General features: G+C 39.7%; 1 protein-coding gene across 3 annotated transcripts in view; it reads left to right on the forward strand.

Moving 5' to 3' along the window:
* Positions 1-22,642, forward strand: part of Huwe1 (HECT, UBA and WWE domain containing 1, E3 ubiquitin protein ligase) — a 183,370-nt gene that overhangs the window by 124,998 nt on the left and 35,730 nt on the right. For 2 of the 3 annotated variants that reach the window (XM_013035924.1, XM_013035927.1), the window contains 10 exons: positions 528-704; positions 2,417-2,576; positions 3,157-3,515; positions 6,471-6,666; positions 8,565-8,732; positions 9,693-9,838; positions 10,425-10,491; positions 12,244-12,461; positions 17,031-17,242; positions 17,751-17,933. In XM_013035924.1, coding sequence (XP_012891378.1) covers positions 528-704; positions 2,417-2,576; positions 3,157-3,515; positions 6,471-6,666; positions 8,565-8,732; positions 9,693-9,838; positions 10,425-10,491; positions 12,244-12,461; positions 17,031-17,242; positions 17,751-17,933 — 1,886 coding nt within the window. The remainder of the gene's footprint in view (positions 1-527; positions 705-2,416; positions 2,577-3,156; positions 3,516-6,470; positions 6,667-8,564; positions 8,733-9,692; positions 9,839-10,424; positions 10,492-12,243; positions 12,462-17,030; positions 17,243-17,750; positions 17,934-22,642) is intronic. The other variant, XM_013035926.1, reaches the window with a different exon arrangement.

Here is a 22,642-nt window from a genome sequence, read left to right on the forward strand (position 1 = left end):
CAGCAATCTGTCTACAAACAAGTTTTTCCTCCTAACTGAATTTCTGTTCCAGCTCATCCAGAACAACATTCTTGTTTTGGGGGAAAACAGTTGTTAACAAAAAGAAAATATGAGATTTTAATACTGAGAAATGAATGGGAGTCTTGCACATGGAAATGTTAAGATAATTGAAGTTAAACTTGTGTGAAAACCTCTTGTTTTTAAAATGTATTAAACAGCCAATTTGGGCTGGGAAGGTGACTCAGTGGTAGAGTGCTTGCCTTGTATGCATGAGGTCCTGGGTTCGATTCCTCAGCACCCACATAAGCAGAAAAGGCCAAAGTGGTGCTGTAGCTCAAGTAGTAGAGCTCTAGCCTTGAGCTGAATTGCTGAGGGACAGCACCCAGGCCCAGAGTTCAAGCCCCACAAGTGACAAAAAAAAAGGCCATGTATTTATTTTTCCTGGATTAGTTTTAGCAGTTAGCACCATTTATTTTCACAATCAACCTTGACGGAAATACAAATAAACTTTATACTTCTATATTTAGTACCTACAGTCCAACAACAACAACTGGCGCTGGTTTGATGACCGTTCTGGGCGTTGGTGTAGTTACAGTGCCAGCAACAATAGCACTATTGATTCTGCCTGGAAATCTGGAGAAACAAGTGTGCGATTCACAGCAGGCCGAAGAAGATATACTGTCCAGTTCACCACAATGGTGCAGGTATATGCTCATTAAGTGCTATAAACTGTATTAGAAAGCGGGAATGTACTGGATTTCCCATTTGATTATTCTCTGAACCAATGATCCTATGATCCAATGATTTTTGCTTCTAAATTGAGTGTAATCTTTGAAGAGCTAAATTCTCCTAAAGTCACAGACCTTGAGTTTATGTAGTGCTTTGATTTTCCAGTGTTCAATCAAGGTTAAGGAGTGATTAGAATCAGACTCTGTTTTGTTGGAAAATTTAATCCTACCTACTCAAAGTGATAGATCTGTGGGTTGATATTATGGCACCACCTGGGAAGGCAAATTCAGAAACCTTCAAATTAACATGAAAAAGCTGGAAGTGGGAGTTGTTCCTCAAGTGGTGGAGCACCAGCTGTGAGCTAAACACCAAGGTCCACACTTGTATCCTAGCTACTCAGGAGGCTGAGATCTGAGCATCCCTGTTCATAGCAAGCCCTGGTAGGAAAGTCCATGAAATGCTTATCATCTCCAGTTACCCAGCAAAAAGCCAAAGTGAAGCTATAGATCAAATAATAAAAGTTAGCAAAAATGCTGAATATACTCAGGCCTTGAGTTCAATCCCTAGCAAACCCTCCCGCCCCCTCCTACACACACAAAGCCATGTCTTGGAAGTCAAGCCCACTGCAGCACGAGATAGAATAAAAAGGTAGTGACTAAGGCCTTGGGCAGGTTAGGGTGAGGGACAGAATATACACTTCGCAAGAGGCTTGAGTCTTGAGCATCAACTTTATTTTTTCTTTCTTAGAGATTAATATGGTTTGACTTCAGGGTCTTGTGCTTACTAAGGAGTTAGGCAATCGGGCCCAGCGATCCCTCCGCCTCTGAATTACTTTTTTAAATATAAATGAAATGAATTTCAGTAAGGGACTCTTCTACTTAACATAAACTAGCTACTCAATAAATAAATGACTTCTCTATCCTAACACAAGCCTAAACTCCTGCCTTCCCTAATCACTTCAGCATCATACAAACCAAAGATATGAATGATGTACTAAAACCAGACTAGGCTAAACATCAGTGATTCATGCTGCTACTCAGAATGCTGAGATATTGAAGAGATTCAAAACCAGCCCAGGGCAACAGATCATATAGACTTTAACTTCGGGTGGTAAAATGCCAGCCCTAAGTGCAAATAAAACAAAACAAGCACAAGCAGATTTGAGTCCAAGCCCCTGTTCAGCACACATGCTTGTTGACCTGTGCATGTATATACACACAGACACAAATTCATTATGGGGCCTTGACTGTGCTCCCTTCCATCCCAGTAATTTTCTGGGGTTTTTTTGTCCATAAGAATGAGATCACGCGGGATGGGAAGGTGGCTCAATGGTAGAGTGCTTGCCTTACATGCATGAGGCCCTGGGTTCGATTCCTCAGCACCACATAAGCAGAAAAAGCTGGAAGTGGCACTGTGGCTCAAGTGGTAGAGCACTAGCCTTGAGCTGAAGAGCTGAGGGACAGCGCCCAGGCCCAGAGTTCAGGCCCCACGACCAGACCTTAAAAAAAAAAAAATGAGATCACTTTCCAAGATTTCCACCTTTTTTAGCATTTTACCTCTAAGGTCTCTTTCCTCATACCCTCACTATTCGCAAGCACACGCATACACACACACACACACACACACACACACACACACACAAATATTCTCTTTCAGTAGAAATTATTTTATCTGCTTAAATGTCTAGGTTAATGAAGAAACAGGGAACCGGCGCCCTGTCATGCTGACTCTCCTTCGGGTACCACGTCTGAATAAGAATTCAAAAAATAGCAATGGACAAGAACTAGAGAAGACACTAGAAGAAAGTAAAGAACTAGATATCAAACGTAAAGAAAATAAAAGCAGTGGTATGGACTTTTCATTTTGCTATTGGATTTTTTAATCTTTTTCTTTTTGTGTGTTTTTCTTCATTGTTTTACTGAAAATTGACCTCAGTGCCTTATGCTTGCTAGACAGGTATTCTACCAGTTGCATATGCGCAGCTAAACTTTTTTTTTCCTTTTAGACAGTAAGCCTAGGCTTGACCTTCCAACCTCTGCTTCCAAGTAACCTCCATACCTAGATTTCATTTTAAATCTTCTGTTTGTTTATGAAAAGCAGAAATGGGGTTTGAACTCAGGTCCTCATACTTGCTGGACACGAATTCTGCCATTTAAGTCCTGCCCATAGACTTCTTTTTAAATCTTTAAGGAATGTTTCTAATGATGTACCTTTATATCTTAAGATCTAGGCAGTTTTATTTCCCTCAGATTGTTTACTGAGTGAAAGATGCACAGTCCTGGCATACATGCATGCCTTTTCATCTGGTCTTATGATTGATATTTGGTATATTTCTCCTAAGACCGAAGTTGTAGGCCAGTTACTTAGTGGCATATTGAAGGAAATTGCACATTTAAATTTCTAAAATATTTATTTTCTTATTTGAAGATAATTCCTTGGCTCTAGAGAATACAAACACTGAAAAGGAGACTACCCAAGAAGAAACAAAAGTTGGCGAGATCCTGATCCAGGGCCTAACGGAAGATATGGTGACTGTTTTAATCCGAGCCTGTGTGAGCATGCTGGGAGTCCCTGTGGACCCAGATACTTTGCATGCCACCCTTCGCCTCTGCCTGAGGCTCACCCGGGACCACAAATATGCCATGATGTTTGCAGAGCTGAAGAGTACCCGCATGATCCTGAATTTGACCCAGAGCTCGGGCTTCAATGGGTTTACTCCCCTGGTCACCCTTCTCTTAAGACACATCATTGAGGACCCATGCACCCTCCGTCATACCATGGAAAAGGTCAGCCTTCTTGGTGTCTGATGCGGTCTTAACAGCGTACTTTTGTTCTCCTTAGTTGTAGAACAGATCTGTTCTTCTCAGCATACATAACAAGATGCATATACTATATATTCTGTCTACCATATTTCCTAACTGATCTTGGAAGTTCACTTTGGTTTAGTAGATTATTCTATTGAGTGACATTTTTTTTAATGAACTGAAAAAAAATCATTTCTACTCTTTTTTTTCAAATTAATTTTTTTTCGGGGGTCGGTTGTGGGGCTTGAACTCTGGCCTTGGGCACTGTCCCTGTGCTCTTCAGCTTAAGGCGAGTGCTCTACTGTTTGAGCCTACAGCTCCCCACGACCAACAAAAAAAAAAAAAAAGATAATTCCTTTGTAGGAATAGCTACTGGATGTTCACCTGAAAGCTGTTCTTTTTTTTTTTTAACAGCTTTAAAAAAAAAAAAAGCTTGCATTTGGGGTTACAACACTAAAGTTTTGTGATATTTGCAATTTCCCAAGCACTGTGGTAGACACTTACCACTTGCCCCCATGGTACAGAACAGAAAATAGCTTTTGTATGTTTTAGGAGATTTATAAATTAAACAAATGGCAATAATTATAAACATCACATTGGTACGCATTTGTGTAACAAAGGTAGGAGGCAAACATCTTACTAGTAAAGCTTTTTCTTCGTAGTTGTACAAAAATCTCTGTCCTAATTCTTTGTCTAGGGTGTCATCATGTGACCTTTAGTAAACCTATCTTCTATTTTCTGTTTTTGAAACATTGTTTCCTACCATGACAAGTAATATTGCAATATTCATTTTAGTGGAGATTAGTAGAAACTAGATCAAAAGGTGTAAGTGTATTTTTAACTTGCTGGTCCTAAAGGTGGTATCAACTTATACTTCTGTTTGTGTATGAGTATGTATGTAAGTTTCTAAACAGTTTCTCATCCTGTTTGCTTTTACCTTACATCTTTCAAATCAAAAGAGAGCTGTTTTAAAGTAGCAGGAAAAGGACTACAAAGTGAAATAACAAAATTTAGATTAAAAGAGTAAAAAATTTAAGGTATTTAAAATTTATTAAATGCCCAGGTTAAATACAGTTTATTGTTGGCTGAGGAAAAACCATTAAAGCTTCAAGTAAATTTAATTTAGGAATATGGGGAACAAAGACAACTGGCAATTTAGGCTTTTGTTTTTTGATTTTGGTTTTGTTTTGTGCTGCTCCTGGAGTTTGAAATTTGGGTCTTCACTCTGTCCCTGAACTTTGATCTAACTAACACTCTACAACTTGAGCCACAGTTCTACCTTTAGATTTTATTGGTGGCAATTGGAAAATAGCATCTCACCCATGGACTTTCCTACTCAGGTTGGATTATCATATCAAGGATTCCACCATACATAGATAAGAGTATTTCCTGTAAGACTGCATTTATTTTTTTGTTTTGTTTTTGGTGGTGGTGGTGGGCTGGTGATCGTGGGGCTTGAACTCTGGGCCTGGTCACTGTCCCTCAGCTCTTCAGCTCAAGAGGAGCCTTCTACCACTTGAGCCACAGCACCACTTCTGGTTTTCTGGTGGTTTATTGGAGATAAGGAGATTTATGGACTTTCCTGCCTGGGCTGGCTTTGAACCATAATCCTCACATCTCAGCCTCCTGAGTAGCTAGGATTACAGGCATGGGCCACCCGCGCCTGATAGGACTGCTTTTAATATTAAGAAACTAGAGGGACTGATCTTTGTAGAAAGAAACTGAAGATGTAAATTATGGCTTTACATATATTGCAGCTTTTTGCATTTAAATGAAATTTACAATTTTAACCAGGTAGACTAGTTACAAGAACATTAATATGCTAGGCTAAGGGGCATGGCTTATTTGGTTAAAAAACCAAAAGATGCTTACATTTATGAGCATCTTGAGCACAAATAAATAAGAAATGCCAAGTAGTACAATCAGGTTTATTTTCTTCAGTCTCCTGATTGACAAGTCATTTTATGAGAAGAGTAAGAACAAAGCCATGTGTTAAGTCCTATGCTATGCCTATGATTATCTAAGATTGACATTCAAGCTCGGCCCTGGTGTGGCTTACACCTGTAATCCTAATTACTTAGGTAGGAGGCTGAGATCTGAGTATTACAGTTTGAAGCCAGCCTGAACAGGAAAGTTCATGAGACTCACTGTCTCCAATTAGCCACCCAATAGCCACAAGTGGAGCTGTGACTCAAGTGGTAGAATGCTAACTTTGAGCACAAAAGCTCAGGGAGAGAAGGTAGGCCCTGAATTTGTACCTCAGGGCCTATACAAAAAAAGATTGGTACTCATTTTAAGGCATAAAAAATGTTTAATCTTATTCTTATATACTGGATATCAGTGTCACGTATCTGTTATATCAGTGTATTGATATCAGTGTTACACAGTTTTGGTTTAAAATTGATATAGCATTTGAGGAACCTGTAATCTCCCATTTAAATGTGGAAGCTGTATAATGTTTATGGGCCATCTGCTTTTCTAATGATCAAATGCAGTCTCTTGCAAAGATTTAATTTTCGGGACAGGGTTTTGTGTTTTCTTTTGGTTGTTGGTGGTGGTATTAGCCCTGAGGCTTGAACTCAAGGTCTTGGCACTATCCTTTAGACCTTTTCTCAAAGGTAGTACTTTTGCCACTTGATCTACAATCTCACCTCTGGATTTGTAGTGTTTAAGAGTCTCAAATTTGCCTTCCTGCCTGGCTGACTTCTATCCTCAAATCTCAGCTTCCTGAATAGCTAAGATTATAGGTATTTAACCACCTGAGCAGGACTTACTGTTTTGTTTTGTTTTTAAATCACGAAAGAAAAACATAAGACTTGAAGACCAAGTATATCTTTCTCCCCTGCACTATTCTGAGGTAGACCTTGGTTAGTATTTTAATGCTTGGGAACTCTCTAGAAAGTGATATTTAATCTGCAGTGGTTCTCTTGTTGCTAGGTTGTTCGCTCCGCAGCTACAAGTGGAGCTGGAAGCACTACCTCTGGTGTTGTGTCTGGCAGCCTTGGATCTCGGGAGATCAACTACATCCTTCGTGTCCTTGGGCCAGCTGCATGCCGCAATCCAGACATATTCACAGAAGTGGCTAACTGCTGTATACGCATTGCCCTTCCAGCTCCTCGAGGCTCAGGAACTGGTGAGTTTGATTGTTTCAAGCCTTTGAGAAACTAAATTTTATAGTTTGGTACAACTAGAGATTTGTCTACATGGAAGATCTAGAACTAGGAGAGCCTCATTAGGAAAATGCTAGGATATTGTTGGCTAGTGCTAATTTGGATCAATCAGTACTATACCTTCTTTTTTAGATTTTGATATTTTTATATGATTAGAGACATTGCTCCTTTTGGTTCCTCCCCTTCGAGTTTCCTCCTTTTGTCTCACAACTTCTTAAATAACTTCTCTAGACCTTTACAAGTTGTAATCCTGTCAGAATTATTAAGGACTCCCATCATTCTACTCTTGCCCTTCAAAGAATTCATCACGGCATGACAATAAGTCTTATATACAGTTAATAGTTTATAAATTAAATCATGATTGATGGAGTGGGTATGATTCATGGGGTACATTGAGAAGTTTACAGTGTTATCTAAATTCTTGCCCAAAAGGCATGGCATATATATCATTATGAGAAAACGAGTAAATATTCTGAGAATTCATAGGACAAAATATTAATGTTATTGAAGAAAATACAAACAGCTCCTCTAGGTAAATGAAAGTAGAACAATAATAAATGCTACCGCTTTGATTTAATTGTGTATCAAGATAAAGGAAATTTGGGGAAAGTTGTAAATACCATGTATGATGTATGATTGTATTAAGTTCTGTGGTATGATAATATTGTTAATTAGCTCTGTCTGCCGAGGCTGACATTGAACTGCGAACCTCAGATCTCAGCCTCATAAGCACCTAAGATTATAGGCATTAGCCACTGACACCCAGCTAGTGGTTATTGTTTTAAATAAAATGTCTTGGAGTAGCAGTAATTGTTTTATTAGCCCCAGATTTTTTTTCATTTTTTTTTTCTTCTTTTGTGTCTGGTCGTGGGGTCTGAACCCTGGGCCTGGGCGCTGTCCCTCAGCTCTTCAGGTCAAGGCTAGCATGCTACCATTTGAGCCATAGCACCACTTCCGGCTTTTTTATTTTCTGCTTATGTAGTGCTGAGGGAATCGAATCCAGGGCCTCATGCATGCAAGGCAAGCGCTCTACCACTGAGCCACCTTCCCAGCCCCTTTTTTCTTATTTATTTATTTATTTTTCCAGTCCTGGGCAAGAATTCAGGGCCTGGGCACTGTCTCTGAGCTTTTCTTGCTCAAGACTAGCACTCTACCACTTGAGCCACAGCACCACTTCCAGCTTTTATGTGGTACTGAGGAATTGAACCCAGAGCTTCATGCATGCTTGGCAAGCACTCTACCACTAAATGCACATTCCCATCCCCCAGACTTTTTTTGTGCCAATGTTAGGGCTTGAACTCAATACCTGAGAATTTTCACTGATCTTGTTTTGCTCAAGGCTGCAACTCTACCACCTGAGCTACAGCTTTTATTTCTTCTGGTTTTTTGGAAATAAAGATTTGTATGGACTTTGCTACCAAGCTGGCTTCAAACCGAAGTCCTCATTATCTCAGCCTCCTGAGTAGCCAGGATTTCAGGATTACAGCATGATCCACCAGCACCAAGCCACCCCAGCTTTTTTGTATTTATCCCTGTGTTGCACATCTCCCATGTATGGTCTCATTTAATGCTCATAATCATCAACATTTCAAGAATGAATAATCTGAAGTTTATTGTAAAAGCAGAACTAGCTTTCAAAAGAATTTTCTTTAATTCCAAAGCCCTTACCCATGTAAAGTCTTATGCAGTTTAAGATAGGTAAAAACCAGAATTGAAACTTTTTTATAAAAGTGGTTTTTTTCCGCAGACTTGTGTATTATACAAGTTCCTTTCTCAGGTTTTGCTTGTTGGTTACCATGTTTAAATACTGCTTCATGATGGACTTTCTCCTCCCACCCCCATGTCTCAACTTTTGTCCTAGCATCAGATGACGAATTTGAAAATCTTAGAATTAAAGGCCCTAATGCTGTACAGTTAGTGAAGACAACGCCTTTGAAACCTTCTACTCTGCCTGTAATTCCCGATACTATCAAGGAAGTTATCTATGATATGCTGAATGCTCTGGCTGCATACCATGCTCCAGAAGAAGGTATGTGACTACCCACTTTAAGAGTCCATACATATATGTTGGATACATACCCCTTTTTTTTGGTCTTTTTTGCCAACAAATTGCAGAGTTTTCACTTGGGATCAAGATGAATATGTAATTGTGCACATTTCTGAGAAAGTTAATAGTCACACAGCATAACAAATGTCAGAGGTAGTACCTGGTAGGGCTGGTGTAAATACAAAACTTTCAGTTAGTTGAATGTCAAACATCTGTTGTTTGAGTGTATGTTTGTTTGAGTGTATTTACCATGGAGAGAATGACCAGTGGTTTGAAAGGAAACAATAGCATCTTATAAACAAATTGAATGTAAAATACCAGTAATTAATTCTTTAATAATTTCATACTTAAAAACAAAAGCCCAGAGAATTAGGAAGATTATTAGAGTGGGTGACATGACTTCCTCACTTTTGAGACTGCCATCTTAATCCACTTGTATTTCTAGTTAAGAACGGCATGTGCTGGGGGTGTGGCACAGTGGTAAAATGCCTCTCTGGCAAGTGGAAGGTCCTGAATTAAACCCCAGTACCATGGAAACCCATGATTAAGTTGCTTTAAACCCATGGTTCCAGTTCAGTCCTTCAAGACATTCTTAATGTGGTAGTTCTCCAGAATTGTCTCAAGTTGGTAAATACTGTTTTTGATAAGTAAAGACATTTATTCCATTTAGAGTTACATCTTTTCTTTTCCGCTTACTACACATCCAGAACCTTTATCTCACACTGTATCAAGATTCTTCATAAACAGATTATAGCTATAATGGTTTGAGCTATTTATTGACCTCCCATTGCACAAGGAAAGCCATAGTACCAAGTATGTTCTTTACCTTAGAAAAATAAGGATCCTTGAGCTAAAAATTGACTGAACCTATCAATAGGCATTAAGATTCCACATTTAAAGAAGTGTTTCTTTTATTTCTAATATTTGTTTCTGGTTTTCTAGCAGATAAATCTGAACCTAAACCAGGGGGTATGACCCAAGAAGTCGGCCAACTCTTGCAAGACATGGGTGATGATGTATACCAGCAGTATCGGTCACTTACCCGTCAGAGCAGTGACTTTGATGCACAATCAAGTTTTTCCTTAAATGTATGTCAGGTCCAGCAGCCTCCCTTTCTGTTTTCCCAATGTTCTCAGTATATAGGGTTATGCAAGGGAAATTTCAGAGTTGCCTAGAAATCCAGATAAAATTCAAGAATCCTAAGCAGCTTTACTTGCCTTACACTGGAAATATTTTCTTAGGGATTTTCACTTTTCATTATAAAGGTGATGTACAGTGAGGTTACGCTTACATAAGGCAGGTACATAAGTACATTTCTTTTTGGACAATGTCCATCCCTTCCCTTACTCTCCTCCAATTCTCCTTCCACCCCCTTGCATTTCCTTTTCCTTCCTCCTACTTTTCCAGTCATGTTACCATGACATCTCTCAAATTCTAATATATAGGAATGGAGACATGCCTCTGATCTTAGAGATCAGCCAATAAGTGAAGAAAGGTCAGATACCCAGTTCGAGTCAAGGTCTCAAACCAAACAAATTCTATTCTAGAAAAAGAACATGGTTGAAAGGTTAGTCAAAGAGAATCTGTAGCATTTGCAGAATTCTCTGGTAACAATTCTGCTATTGGGTATGATTGTCTGAATTCATAATAACTCAGGATTTTTTTCTTCTGCAGAGTCAGGTCTTTGCTGCAGATGGTGCTTCTGCTGAGACTTCCACATCTGGAGCCTCCCAAGGAGAGGGTAATGTTTTACCCTTTTTCTTATTTATTGAGAAAACAGCTTGGAGAGGTTGTCCTGGGATAGAAAGGAGGGGAATAGAAGTTTGTCACACATTTATTTAAGCAAGTGAACTTAAGAATGAATTTACTGTTCTGCAAGTAGTAGAGGGTCTCTGTATGCCAAAATTAATAAAATTATACTTTATTAGTATGTTAGTTGTTGGTATAGTAGTAAATTCCTTTAGTTGCCTTCTTTAAACCAGCCATTGCCTCTCTTGATAACTGCCATAGCCTGACTTACAAAGCTTTGGTGGCAGTACAGCTATTTTAGCTGTGAAGTTTCTGCTGCTTTCTGGCAGTGTCAGCACAGCCCATTGGCTAATCACTATGAATTTAAAAAGTATCTCAAGGAAGTCAACCTAGTGAGACCTTTCAAGAGTTTATGTATCCTTAGATAGGGAAGATCTTTAAGTTATAATTTCTGCTAAAGTTCTTTGTTCATGTCTAGTTCCATCTGCTCTGGAGTGAGAGACAAGGTGGATCATGAATTGGGTCATCCCAGCCAATGTAACAGTAAAACCTGGTGTCACACATAAAAGGGCTGGTACCATTACTCCAGGGTAGAGCATTTTCCTGGCATGGGCAAGGCTTTGGCTTAAGGTCTGACACCAGTACTATAATACAGCAACACAAATTCCCCACCTAATTTAGGAGATCCTGTGCTTAATATTTTACTAGACCCTTAAGATAAGTGAAAAAGTCAAAGCCAGGTGCCGGTGGCTCATGACTGCCATACTAGCTATTCAGAAGGCTGAGATTGGGTGATTGCAGTTCAAAGCCACCCTGGGCAGAAAAGTTCATGAGACTGTTAGCTCCAGTTAACCTCCAAAAGAGCCAGAAGTAGTGATGTGGCTCAAGTAGTAGGGCAAAAGCTCAGGGACAGGGCTCAAACCCAGAGTTCAAGCCCCAGGATCAGCACTAAAAATAGAAAAAAAGGCAAGTCTATGATCCTAGCTACTGAGGAATGCTAAGATCTAAGGAATAATGTTCGAAGCCAGCCCAGATAGACAAATGCAGGAGACTCTTTTGTCCAATAAACTAACAAAAAGCCAGAAATAAAAGTTTGGCTTAAGTGGCAGAGTACTAGGCCTGAGTTCAGGCTGCAGTACCATCACCTGCACCCCGTAAGAAAATACCTAAATTATTAGTATAATGATTAACTCATTTTGATGGATTGACAAATTAAGTATACAGTATGGATGATTGACACCAATATAGCTCAAAGGAAGCATCTATGCCCTGCTGTATGGCAGACTATTGAATACCAAAATAAATCCCTGTGCTTCAAAGAATTTTAGAATTTTAGTCTACTCTGTTAAAATACAGAGTACCTGTTGGAAAAAAATAAACACAAATGAAGTACAGTAGGCATGTAATATCTTCTTTAGATGGTACAGGAGAACATTTGTAGAGGTAAGGAAGGAGTGGGTGAAGGGTACAAAGCATGTTTGGAGGACTAGTACAGTAGTAAGTTTTTTCTGGAGCGTAAAATCATAATAGGCGGATGGTAGGGAATCCCTGCTTTAACTATGGATATATGACTTATGAGACCTGTTTCATCATCATTCTCTGTCCTTCAACCCATGTTATCACAATATTGTCTACATACAAGTGCAAAGTGGAGGAAGTTTTGTATTCCTTGTACCCACAGCTTGGTGATTTTTCCCACCATTATTCCACTGGGAAATTGAAACAGTGTTTGGTTATTTCTCAGGAGCTTCAACTCCGGAAGAGTCCCGAGATGGGAAGAAAGATAAAGAAGGGGACCGGGCCTCTGAGGAAAACAAGCAGAAAGGCAAGGGCAGCAAACCTTTAATGCCTACATCGACTATCCTTCGTCTTCTGGCAGAGCTGGTGAGATCCTATGTTGGAATTGCTACCCTGATTGCCAACTACAGCTACACTGTGGGACAGTCTGAACTGATCAAAGAGGTACAACTTCTGTTTTTTTCTTATGAAGCTATATACTCGAATTTTTTGTGTACTATGTATGTGTTGGATTATTTATTGGATCCATGAATGCTTAATGCTCTCCAAATAATAACATACGTCTCTTTAAGATGCGCTGCAATGCTAGGCTTATTTCCAATGATGTAGAGCCACCAGGCTCACTATATATAGGATGTGAGTTAATGAAGGTTTTTTCCTATTGAATATTTCTTGGCTGCAATATCAGATGCAAAACCAAAATCAAGAGCCAGTTAGGGAAAATGTTAATAATAATACAGTTAAAAAGTGATCTTGGACTGGGTGCTGGTGGCTCATGCCTGTAATCCTAGCTACTTAGGAGGCTGAGATCTGAGGATCTGCTGTTCAAAGCCGACCAGGGCAGACTCTTATTGCCAATTAAAAAACCAGTAGTGGAACTGTGGCTCAAAGTGGTTAGAGCACTAGGCTTGAGGAAAAGTGCTCAGGACAGCACCCAGGCCCCTGAGTTCAAGCCGTACAACCAACAAAAATGTGACCTTGGTTAAGTTATAGAAGAATGAATGAATTGAAGAAGTGTTTTGTTTTTGCCACTCCTAGGGCTTGAACTCAGGGCCTGGGCAGTGTCCCTGAGCTTCATTTGTTCAAGGCTAGCACTCTACCACCTGAGCAACAGTGCCACTTCTGGCTTTTTTTGTTTATGTGGTACTGAGGAATCGAACCCAGGACTTTATGCACGCTAGGCAAGTACTCTACCACTAGACCACATTCCCATCCTGAAGAAATGTCGTAAAGGTAGAAATATAGAAAAATTGGATTTGGAGTATGAAGAAATCAAAGAGTAAAAATTGTGTTTTATTCTTTTTTTTTTAATTCCTTCTAAGGCTCAGCATCTAAAAAAATCCTAGCTTCTTGGGAGGCTGAGATCTGAGGATCATAGTTCAAAGCCAGCCAGGGCAGGAAAGTCCCTGAGACTCCTAACCGCAATTAACCACCTAAAAACTGGAAATGGAGCTGTGGCTCAAAGTGGTAGAGTACTAGCCTTGAGCAAAAAAAAGTCTAAGGGATAATGAAATAAATTAGAAAAGATGTCTTTATCTTTTATATGTGCTTGTATGTGTACCAGATATGTGATAGCAGTGTTGGTAAATAATATGCCAATAATAGCTTAAGTGTGCAAATAGAGCTGGGAGAAAGAATGAGGTCATATTTTATGTACTGATGGCAACTTTCAAGTAAACTATACCACGTTCACATGTCTTAAATGAGTGAGTATTCAAGGAAGTGTCTTTTTCATATAGGTGGCCTTACGTTATGAGTCACACCATAATTTTGTGATTTGTAAATGGCAAAGGATTGAGAAGGAGCACTAGTGCTCCCAAGTCTGTATAACCATTTCCTTTTTTTTGGAGGCAGGGCTATCTGGTCCTGTGGATTGGACTCAGGGCCATGGTATTCCTGAACTACTTTTGCTCAAGGTTTGTGATCTGCCTCTTGAGCCACAGCTCTGCTTCCAGCTTTTTGGAAATAAAATCCTCATACTTTCCTGCCTAGGCTGGCTTTGAACCATGATCCTCAGATCTCAGCCTTCTAGTAACTAGGTATGAGCAACCAAACCAGGCTATCAATTCATTTTGTTTTCTTAATGAATAAGTTTTAGGGCTGGGGATGTGGCTTAGTGGTAGAGTTCTTGCCTAGCATGCATGAATCCCTGGGTTTGATTGATTTCTCAGTACCACCTAAACAGAAAAAGCCAGAAGTGGCCCTGTGGTTCAAGTGGTAGAGTGCTAGCCTTTAGCAAATGAAGCTCAGAGACAGTGCTCAGTGTATGAGTTCAAGCCCCAGGTCTGGCAAAAAAAAAAAAAAAGAATAAAGATTTATTTATCATGTGATTCTTTTCCAGTTCCAATTTTGAAACCCGCTTTTAATCCAAGCTAGAAATATACAGGTCATTAGTGAGTAGTCAACTTTTGCTCTGTGACTGCCACCTAAGCTATATAAAACAGAATCCTGGAAGCTGACTCCCTATACACACCTATGACGAGTGTGAGAGAAAGAGAGATTTTAGAATATAAAACCTTTTGTATATGACTTTTTTAACTTAACATGTTGGCAAGATTCAACTTTGTTTGTACTGCTTGCTTTCATTGCTGTCCAGAATTCCATTCTGTCAGTGTACCATAATCTTTTCATCAGTTCTACTGTTAATAAACAGTTGGCTGGTTTTCTCTTCGGAGCTGTCACAAATAGTGATGCTATGAGGGTTATTAGATGTGTCTTGGTAAACACATCAAATTGCTTGTGTTGGGTTTTATGTGCCTGAAGATTAATTACTCAGCAAAAAGTTTTCCAGAGTAGCTGTGTGAATGTATACTACTACTAGTAGTGTATGAGAGTTCCAGTTGTTTCATTTATATGCCAAAACCTGGTAATTCTCTACTTTACACATTCTAATGAGGTTTCTCTTATTATGGTTAAAATTGGGATTTGCCTTTTGACTATGTTCATGTATTTCTTGACCATTTGGATTTTCACCATGAGGAAATACCTTGGAGGACCTTTCGTTTGTTGTAGAGCCTTAACTATGCTACATGAGCTGGTTTGTGTTCTTAGACTCAATCTTCCCAGGCTCACTCAGATTCCCTAGTGGCCATACCTACATATCATGGGCCTGAACTCTGGGCCTGGGCACTGTCCCTCAGCTCTTCAGCTCAAAGTTAGTGTTCTACCACTTGAGCCCCAGTGCCACTTACGGCTTTTTCTGCATATGTGGTGCTGAGGAATCGAACCCAGGGCCTCACGGGCACTCTACCACTAAGCCACCTTCCCAGCTCCTACATAGCTATTTTTAGCACAGTATTCCTGAAATATTGCAGGTGTTAGTAAATATTACAGTTTAATTGAATTATGAAGCAATTACATCAGTCAATTATTAATGGACATTTGAATCCTGAGCCCTTGACTAAATTCTTAGTACAAGCCACTTTGATGGGGGACCTCAAGTTAGCAATATCAGATGGAAGGTATCTAATTTGTCTCAATATTTTATAGGTTTGATGTGACACCACATGCCTATATTCCCAAACACCATGAACCAGGGGCAAGAGAAAGATCATAAATTCGGGACCACCTGAACTATAGAGTACATTACAAACTAGCCTGGACTAAATTAGCAAGTCTTTGTCAGGAGGAAAAGAAAAGGAAATCCAGACAGATGACTCATCATCTATAGCTACTTTGAAGACTGAGAAGGATCAGAGTTCAAAAGCTTTCAGAAAAGCCCACACAATTCTTTTTTTTGGGGGGGGGGTCCGGTTGTGGGGCCTGAACTCTGGGTCTGGCCGCTGTCCCTCAGCTCTTCAGCTCAAGGCTAGTGCTCTACCACTTGAGCCACAGCGCCACTTCCGGCTTTTTTTCTTTTTGCTTATATGGTGCTGAGGAATTGAACCCAGGGCCTTGGGCATGCAAGGCAAGCGCTCTACTACTGAGCCACCTTCTCAGCCCGCCCACACAATTCTTTATCTCCACATCAGAAGCTGGGAATGAGCAAGAAAGACACTCTAGACCCTATCTCAAAACTAACCGATGTATGGCAGGCACCCATGACTCACATATGTAATCATAGCTACTCAGGAGGCTGAGATCTAAGAATCTCAGCTTGAAACCAGCCCAGGCAGGGAAGTCCATGAGACCTTTAACTACCATAAATCTGGAAGTGGAAATGTGCTCAGGCCCCAAGTTTAGGCCCCAGAACTGGCGGCAAAAAAAAAAAAAGAAGAAAAGGGGCTGGGAAGGTGCCTCAATGGTAGAGCGCTTGCCTTGCATGCCTGAGGCCCTGGGTTCGATTCCTCAGCACCACATAAGAAAAAAGCCGGAAGTGGTGCTGTGGCTCAAGTAGTAGAGTGCTAGCCTTGAGCTGAAATGCTGAGGGACAGCGCCAAAGCCCAGAGTTCAGGCCCCACGGCCAGACCAAAAAAAAAAATGTACTCTTTGGGCTGGGAAGGTGGCTCAGTGGTAGAACGCTTGCCTTGCATGCTCAAGGCCCTGCATTCAATTCCTCAGCACCACATAAGAAAAAAGCCGGAAGTGGCGCTGTTGCTCAAGTGGTAGAGCGCTAGCCTTGAGCTGAAGAGCTGAGGGACAGCGCCCAGGCCCAGAGTTCAGGCCCCACGACCGGACCCCCCCCCCAAAAAAAAAACAAAAAAAAGAAGAAAAACATTACCAGTGCAAAAATGGGCTGCTGATATGGCTTAATGATAGTTTGCCTACCTAAGAAGCACAAAACCTTGAACTTAAATCCAAGTATATAAAATGAAAAATAGGTTTATACTGACATCTATATGACAGTTTTCTAAAAATAAATGATATTTGAAAGCTTTTTAGAGTTATCCAAACTACTTATTTTGTAAGTGGTTTGCTAGCTTGTATCTTTGAACTTGGTTTCATTGTCTGTAATATAAGCATGGCAGTCATTCACTGGATGAGTTAAAAACTGTATGTGTCCACCTTAATGCTAAGCAAATAATGTAATGTAATGGTGCTTGTGAATAACTATCACAATTTGTGACATTTCAGGACTGCAGTGTGCTTGCTTTTGTTCTGGATCACCTTCTCCCACACACTCAAAATGCAGAAGACAAGGACACACCTGCCCTGGCCCGTCTATTCCTTGCAAGTCTAGCTGCTGCAGGGAGTGGCACAGATGCCCAGGTGGCCCTAGTGAATGAAGTAAAAGCCGCCCTTGGACGAGCACTGGCTATGGCTGAGAGTACAGAGAAACATGCCAGGTAAAACACATACCTCACCCAGTGCCCATTCTGGTATCTTCAGTTATGAAGTCAAGCAAGTTAATTGTGTCTGTCTGTCTGTCTGTCTGTCTGTCTGTCTGTCTGTCTGTCTGTCTGTCCCAGTGCTAGGACTTGAACTCAGGGCCTTGGTGCTGTCTCTGAGTTTTTGTGCTAAAAGGGTACTGCCACTTGAGCCATAGCTCCACATCTGGCTTTTTGGTGGTTAATTGGAGATGAGAGTCTCACAGACTTTACTGCCTGGGCTCATTCAGAACTCTTGATTCTCATATTTGAGCCTCCTGAGTAGCTAGCATTATAGGCATGAGCCATCAGCAATGCCTTAATCTGTATTTATCATTGAAAACTAACAAACATGAAGAATTCTAACACTGCAAGAAGTGAGTTTATTTAGAACTTACACAAAAGGCATTAACTAGACAGTTACCGTAGAATTACTAAAGATGGACTATATTCATTCCATGACCAAAATGTCAAACTTCTCTCCCAGGCTCCAGGCAGTGATGTGTATTATCAGTACTATTATGGAGTCCTGCCCCTCTACCTCCAGCTTCTACAGCAGTGCCACAGCCAAGACTCAGCACAATGGCATGAACAACATCATTCGACTCTTCTTGAAAAAGGGACTGGTTAATGACCTGGCTAGAGTTCCTCACAGCCTAGACCTTTCCAGGTAAAGTCATGCCCCAGTGTTCATCCTGATTTTGTTGCTGTTGTTTATGATACTAGCTTTTGGAATTGACCAGGTGTGCTGTACTGCAGGTGGTTTTACTTCCTATTTTGTTCCAGTTGCTTCCTTGCCATCTGTTTTAACTTATTTATTCCCCTTGTCTATACATGTGTATAGAAACTAGAGCAGTTTAAATATTACTACCTAGAATGTCTTACTCTAGGTATTATACATCACATGTCTTGGAGATCTAACTCTTTGAACCTACCACTGCTTTTTTTCATTAAGATTTGCTAGTAAATTAGAGTGCTAGTCCTTTTTAGTCCTTGTAGTATTTTCCTCCTTGCTGTTGAAAACTTTTATTTTGTGATTTTGGCACTGTATATTTAGGTGTCTATCTTCCATATACCTACCTATACCAATGATATCTTTATAATCTCATTGTAGTGCATTGTTTTTATGTGAGCTAGCACTAATGGAAAAGTCTAGTTACTCTATTATATACCATTAAGTTAGAATGACCATTATCAAAACAAAAGATAACAGATGTTGGCCAAGATGTGGCTTAAAGGAAACCCCTAATGGAGGTTCCTCAAAAATTAAACATAACCTATGTTCTAACAGTTCACTCCTGGGCATGTACATCTGTGCCTCTGAACATTTAAAAATAATATATATCATGGGCTGGGAAGGTGGCTCAGTGGTAGAGCGCTTGCCTTGCATGCCTGAGGCCCTGAGTTCGATTCCTCAGCACCACATAAGCAAAAAGAAAAAAGCCGGAAGTGGCGCTATGGCTCAAGTGGTAGAGCACTAGCCTTGAGCTGAGGAGCTGAGGGACAGCACCCAGGCCCAGAGTTCAGGCCCCACGACCGGACCCAAAAAAAATAAAAATAAATAAAATAATATATATCAAAATTAATTCCAGGAGATGGAAAAATTAAACATAGAATTAACCTATGATCCAGAAATGCACTCCTGGGCATTTCTCCAAAAGATTACAAATCAGGATATAGTAAAGTCACAAGCATAATCACATTTATTGCAGTAGCACTATTTACCATAGCCAAGGTAGGGAATCTATCCAGATGCCCCTCAATGTACAAATGGATCAATAAGATGTGAGATATATATATATATATAGATATATATATAGATATATATATATATAATATGTAATATACACACACACATAATGGGATTTTTACTCATCCATGGAAAGAATGATATACCATTTGTAAACAAACGAAAATACTGTTAAGTCAGGCCTAGAGCAGCAAGGGATGCATGTTTCCCTTATGTGGAGGCTTAGATTTAGCTTATAAATTTATAAGTAAATATGTTGTGTGTTATGCAATTATATACAAATGTAATATGGTAGATTTTAGGGAAATCTCAAATGATGAATTCCTTAGGTAAAAACAAAGTTAAACAAAATAAAACACCAGTAAGTGAGTCAAAAGGGGAGGGGTGGTGGAGTCAAGCAGAAATGGGTGGACAAAGAGGAAAAGTAGAGAATGCAGTCGAGATTACCATGTATAACCCACAAAAGAATGAGGGAATGAGAACTTTGAAAAGGGTGACATTGATCAAGATACATTGTAGTCATAAACTGCTTTGTTAAATGGCATCCCTTTATGCAACTACATAAAGATCATTTAAAAATTAAAAAAGTAAACATTCTACCACTTGAGCCGTAACTCCACTTCAGGCTTTTGGGGATAATTAGTTAGAGATTTAAGAGTCTCATGGAAAGCTGGGCGCTAGTAGCTCATGCCTGTAATCCTAGCTACTCAGGAGGCTGTGATCTGAGGATTGTAGTTCTAAGCCAGCACAGGCAGGAAGGTATGAGATTGTTATCTCCAGTTAACCAGCAGAAAACTGCAAGTGGTGCCATGGCTCCAAGTGATAGAGCACTAGCCTTGAACAAAAGAGCTCAAGGATAACGGCCCAGGCCCTGAGTTCAGTCAAGCAGCGTGATTGACCAAAAAGCATCTCACAGACTTTCCTACATGGTATGGCTTTGAACCACAATCCAAACATCTTAACCTACTGAGTAGCTAGAGTTGCAGGCATGAGCCATCAGCATCTGGATTCGACTTTTAATTTTTAATTATTTTTTTATTTTTTGTTAGTCATGGGGCCTGAACTCTGGGTTTGGGCACTGTCCCTCAGCTCTTCAGTTCAAAACTTGTGCTCTACAACTTGAGCCACAGCGCCACTTCTGGCTTTTTCTGAATGAATTTTGATCAAAATGTAAAACCAACAAATTACTTGGATTACTGTAATCATTATTCTTTATTTTACTCAAATGATTAAACCTATGGGATTCATTGGAGACATCTATGTCAATTTTGATACAAACTCTTTAAAAACATTTAAATATGTCAAATTCTACTGGAGGTGGAGCTCGGTGGTAAAACACTTGTCTACCTTGGTAGGGCCCTGCATTTCATTTTCAACACTCAGGAGAAAGGAAAATTTTAAATTTCAGGTATAGTAAACACCATGTCCACCTATAATAACCACTGTTTAACATTTTGGTACAATTGCTTTACTTTCTTCTCTAAAGCCCAATCACTTAGTTATCTCTCAAAATACTTAAACAAGTATCTTTTAAAAACAAATAGAAAGGCACCAATGGTTCCTGCCTGTAATCCTAGCTACTCAGGAGGCTGAGATCTGAGGATTGAAGTTCAAAGCCAGCCCATGCAGGAAAGTCCGTGAGACTCTTCTCTCCAATATATTACCATAAATGCCAAAGGGAAGCTGAGGCTTCAGTGGTAGAGCACTAGCCTTGTGCAAAAATAAAGTCAGGAATTCAGGCACTGGTGGCTCATGTCTGTAACCCTAGCTACTCGGGAGGATCGTGGTTCAAAGCCAGCCCTGGCAGGAAAGTCCATGAGACTCTTATCTCCAATAAACCACTAGGTGGAAGTGGCCCTGTGGTTCAAGTGGTAGAGCAGCCCTAGCCTTGAGCTGAAGAGCTCAGAGACCCAGGCCCAGAGTTCAAGCCCCACAACCAACAAAAAAATAAAATCAGGAGGCAGCAGCACCCAGGCCCTGAGTTCAGGCCCTAGGACCAGCCAAACAAAAAACTCCTTTGCATGGTTTAATGTGTATTATATAGTGCTCTATATATACAAATGTATATTTATATATCCCCAAATTATATTTACTATGTCCTTATAGTCTAATTGAGAGTCTTCTGATCCAGGATCCAGTGAAGATTATACATTTGGTTTGCATGTCTTGCTTTTTTACACATATATTACATATATCTCTAGCTTTAAAAAAAAAAAAAAAACATTACTTGTGTTGTATTCAAGCCAGGTGTGTTACAGAACATCATTCAGTCTACTTTTATGGGATTCCAGAACACTTATGGTAAAATTGAGGCTAGACATTTTTGACAAAAAATGAAATTACTTGCATTTTCTCATCAGGAGACATATATTGCCACTTTTTCAACTATAAATGATAATGTTTATGGTTAATAGATTCCTATCAAATTTCTAATTTGTACTTATCGATGACCTCATAGATCCTATGAGATCAGTTGAGTATTCTTTATCCAGAATTTTTTAGCTCAGTGGTCTTTGTTAAATCATTGATCCTTAAAAGGATCACCTTCCTTAATATCAATTACCATCACTTTTTTTTTTTTGGAGTCTTCTCAGTGACTGCCTTTTATTTAATTATTTATTTTTACTTTTTTATGTGTGTATGTATGTATGTGTGTGTGCACATGCATGAACCCATGGCCTGGGCACTGTCAAGCTGCTTTTCAACTTGAGCTACACCTCTACTTTAGGCTCTGTGTTTAATTGGAGATAAAAGTCTCATGGACTTTCCTGCTGATTTCAGGCTTCAACCCTCATACCAGGGCCACCAGCCCCTGGTAGCATCAGTATTTTTTGAAGCCTAGATTGAAATTGGGCCTGTGGTAATAGATAACCCAGACTCACCTTGTACATTTCATGTCCTAGTCATTGTGTCAGTTATTCTAAGTAGCCTTGGTTCCTTTTAAGGTTAGTAATTTCAGAGACCACAATCAATTAAAAGCAGCACCACTGGTTTTATACACCTATTAACAGGAAAATTTACCATACCTCTAGCTTTAGCTCTAATGGTAGTTTTACAGAACTCAAAGCCAACAGGGATAGTAGTTTGAAATCCACTTGACTTAACAATTTGATCATGATTGTGCATCAGTTGGACATGTCTGCCTAGCTACCCAGGAAGCTGAGATCTGAGGATTATAGGCAGGAAAGTCTGAAACACTTCTATCTCCAATTAACCAGCAAAATAGCTGGGTGGAGTTGTGGCTCAAATGTTAGGCCCGAAGTTCCCATATTTTAACCATTTTTCTAACCAATTTGTTCAGTAGTACATGTAACCAAAAAAATAATGAAAACAACAAACAAACAAAAATAAATTAGCAAAAAGCCAGAAGTATAGCTGTGGCCCCAGTGGTATAGTGTCAGCCTTGAACAAAAAAGCCAAGCAACAGCATGAGGCCACATGTTCAAACTCCTATACTGGCACCCAATTTATAAACAAGTTTGATTGTGCCTAATTTGAGCTCTTAAGAGAACTAAATAATAATTTTCATTTATCACAGAGTCTGGTATATCTGATAAGTTCTTTGCTACTTTTATAATCATCCAGGATACATTCTGGTTTCTAGTCTAGTCAAGTATTTGTTACTCACA

The sequence above is a fragment of the Dipodomys ordii genome, unplaced genomic scaffold (genome assembly GCF_000151885.1).
Source record: "Dipodomys ordii isolate 6190 unplaced genomic scaffold, Dord_2.0 Scaffold231, whole genome shotgun sequence".
Taxonomy (NCBI): domain Eukaryota; kingdom Metazoa; phylum Chordata; class Mammalia; order Rodentia; family Heteromyidae; genus Dipodomys; species Dipodomys ordii.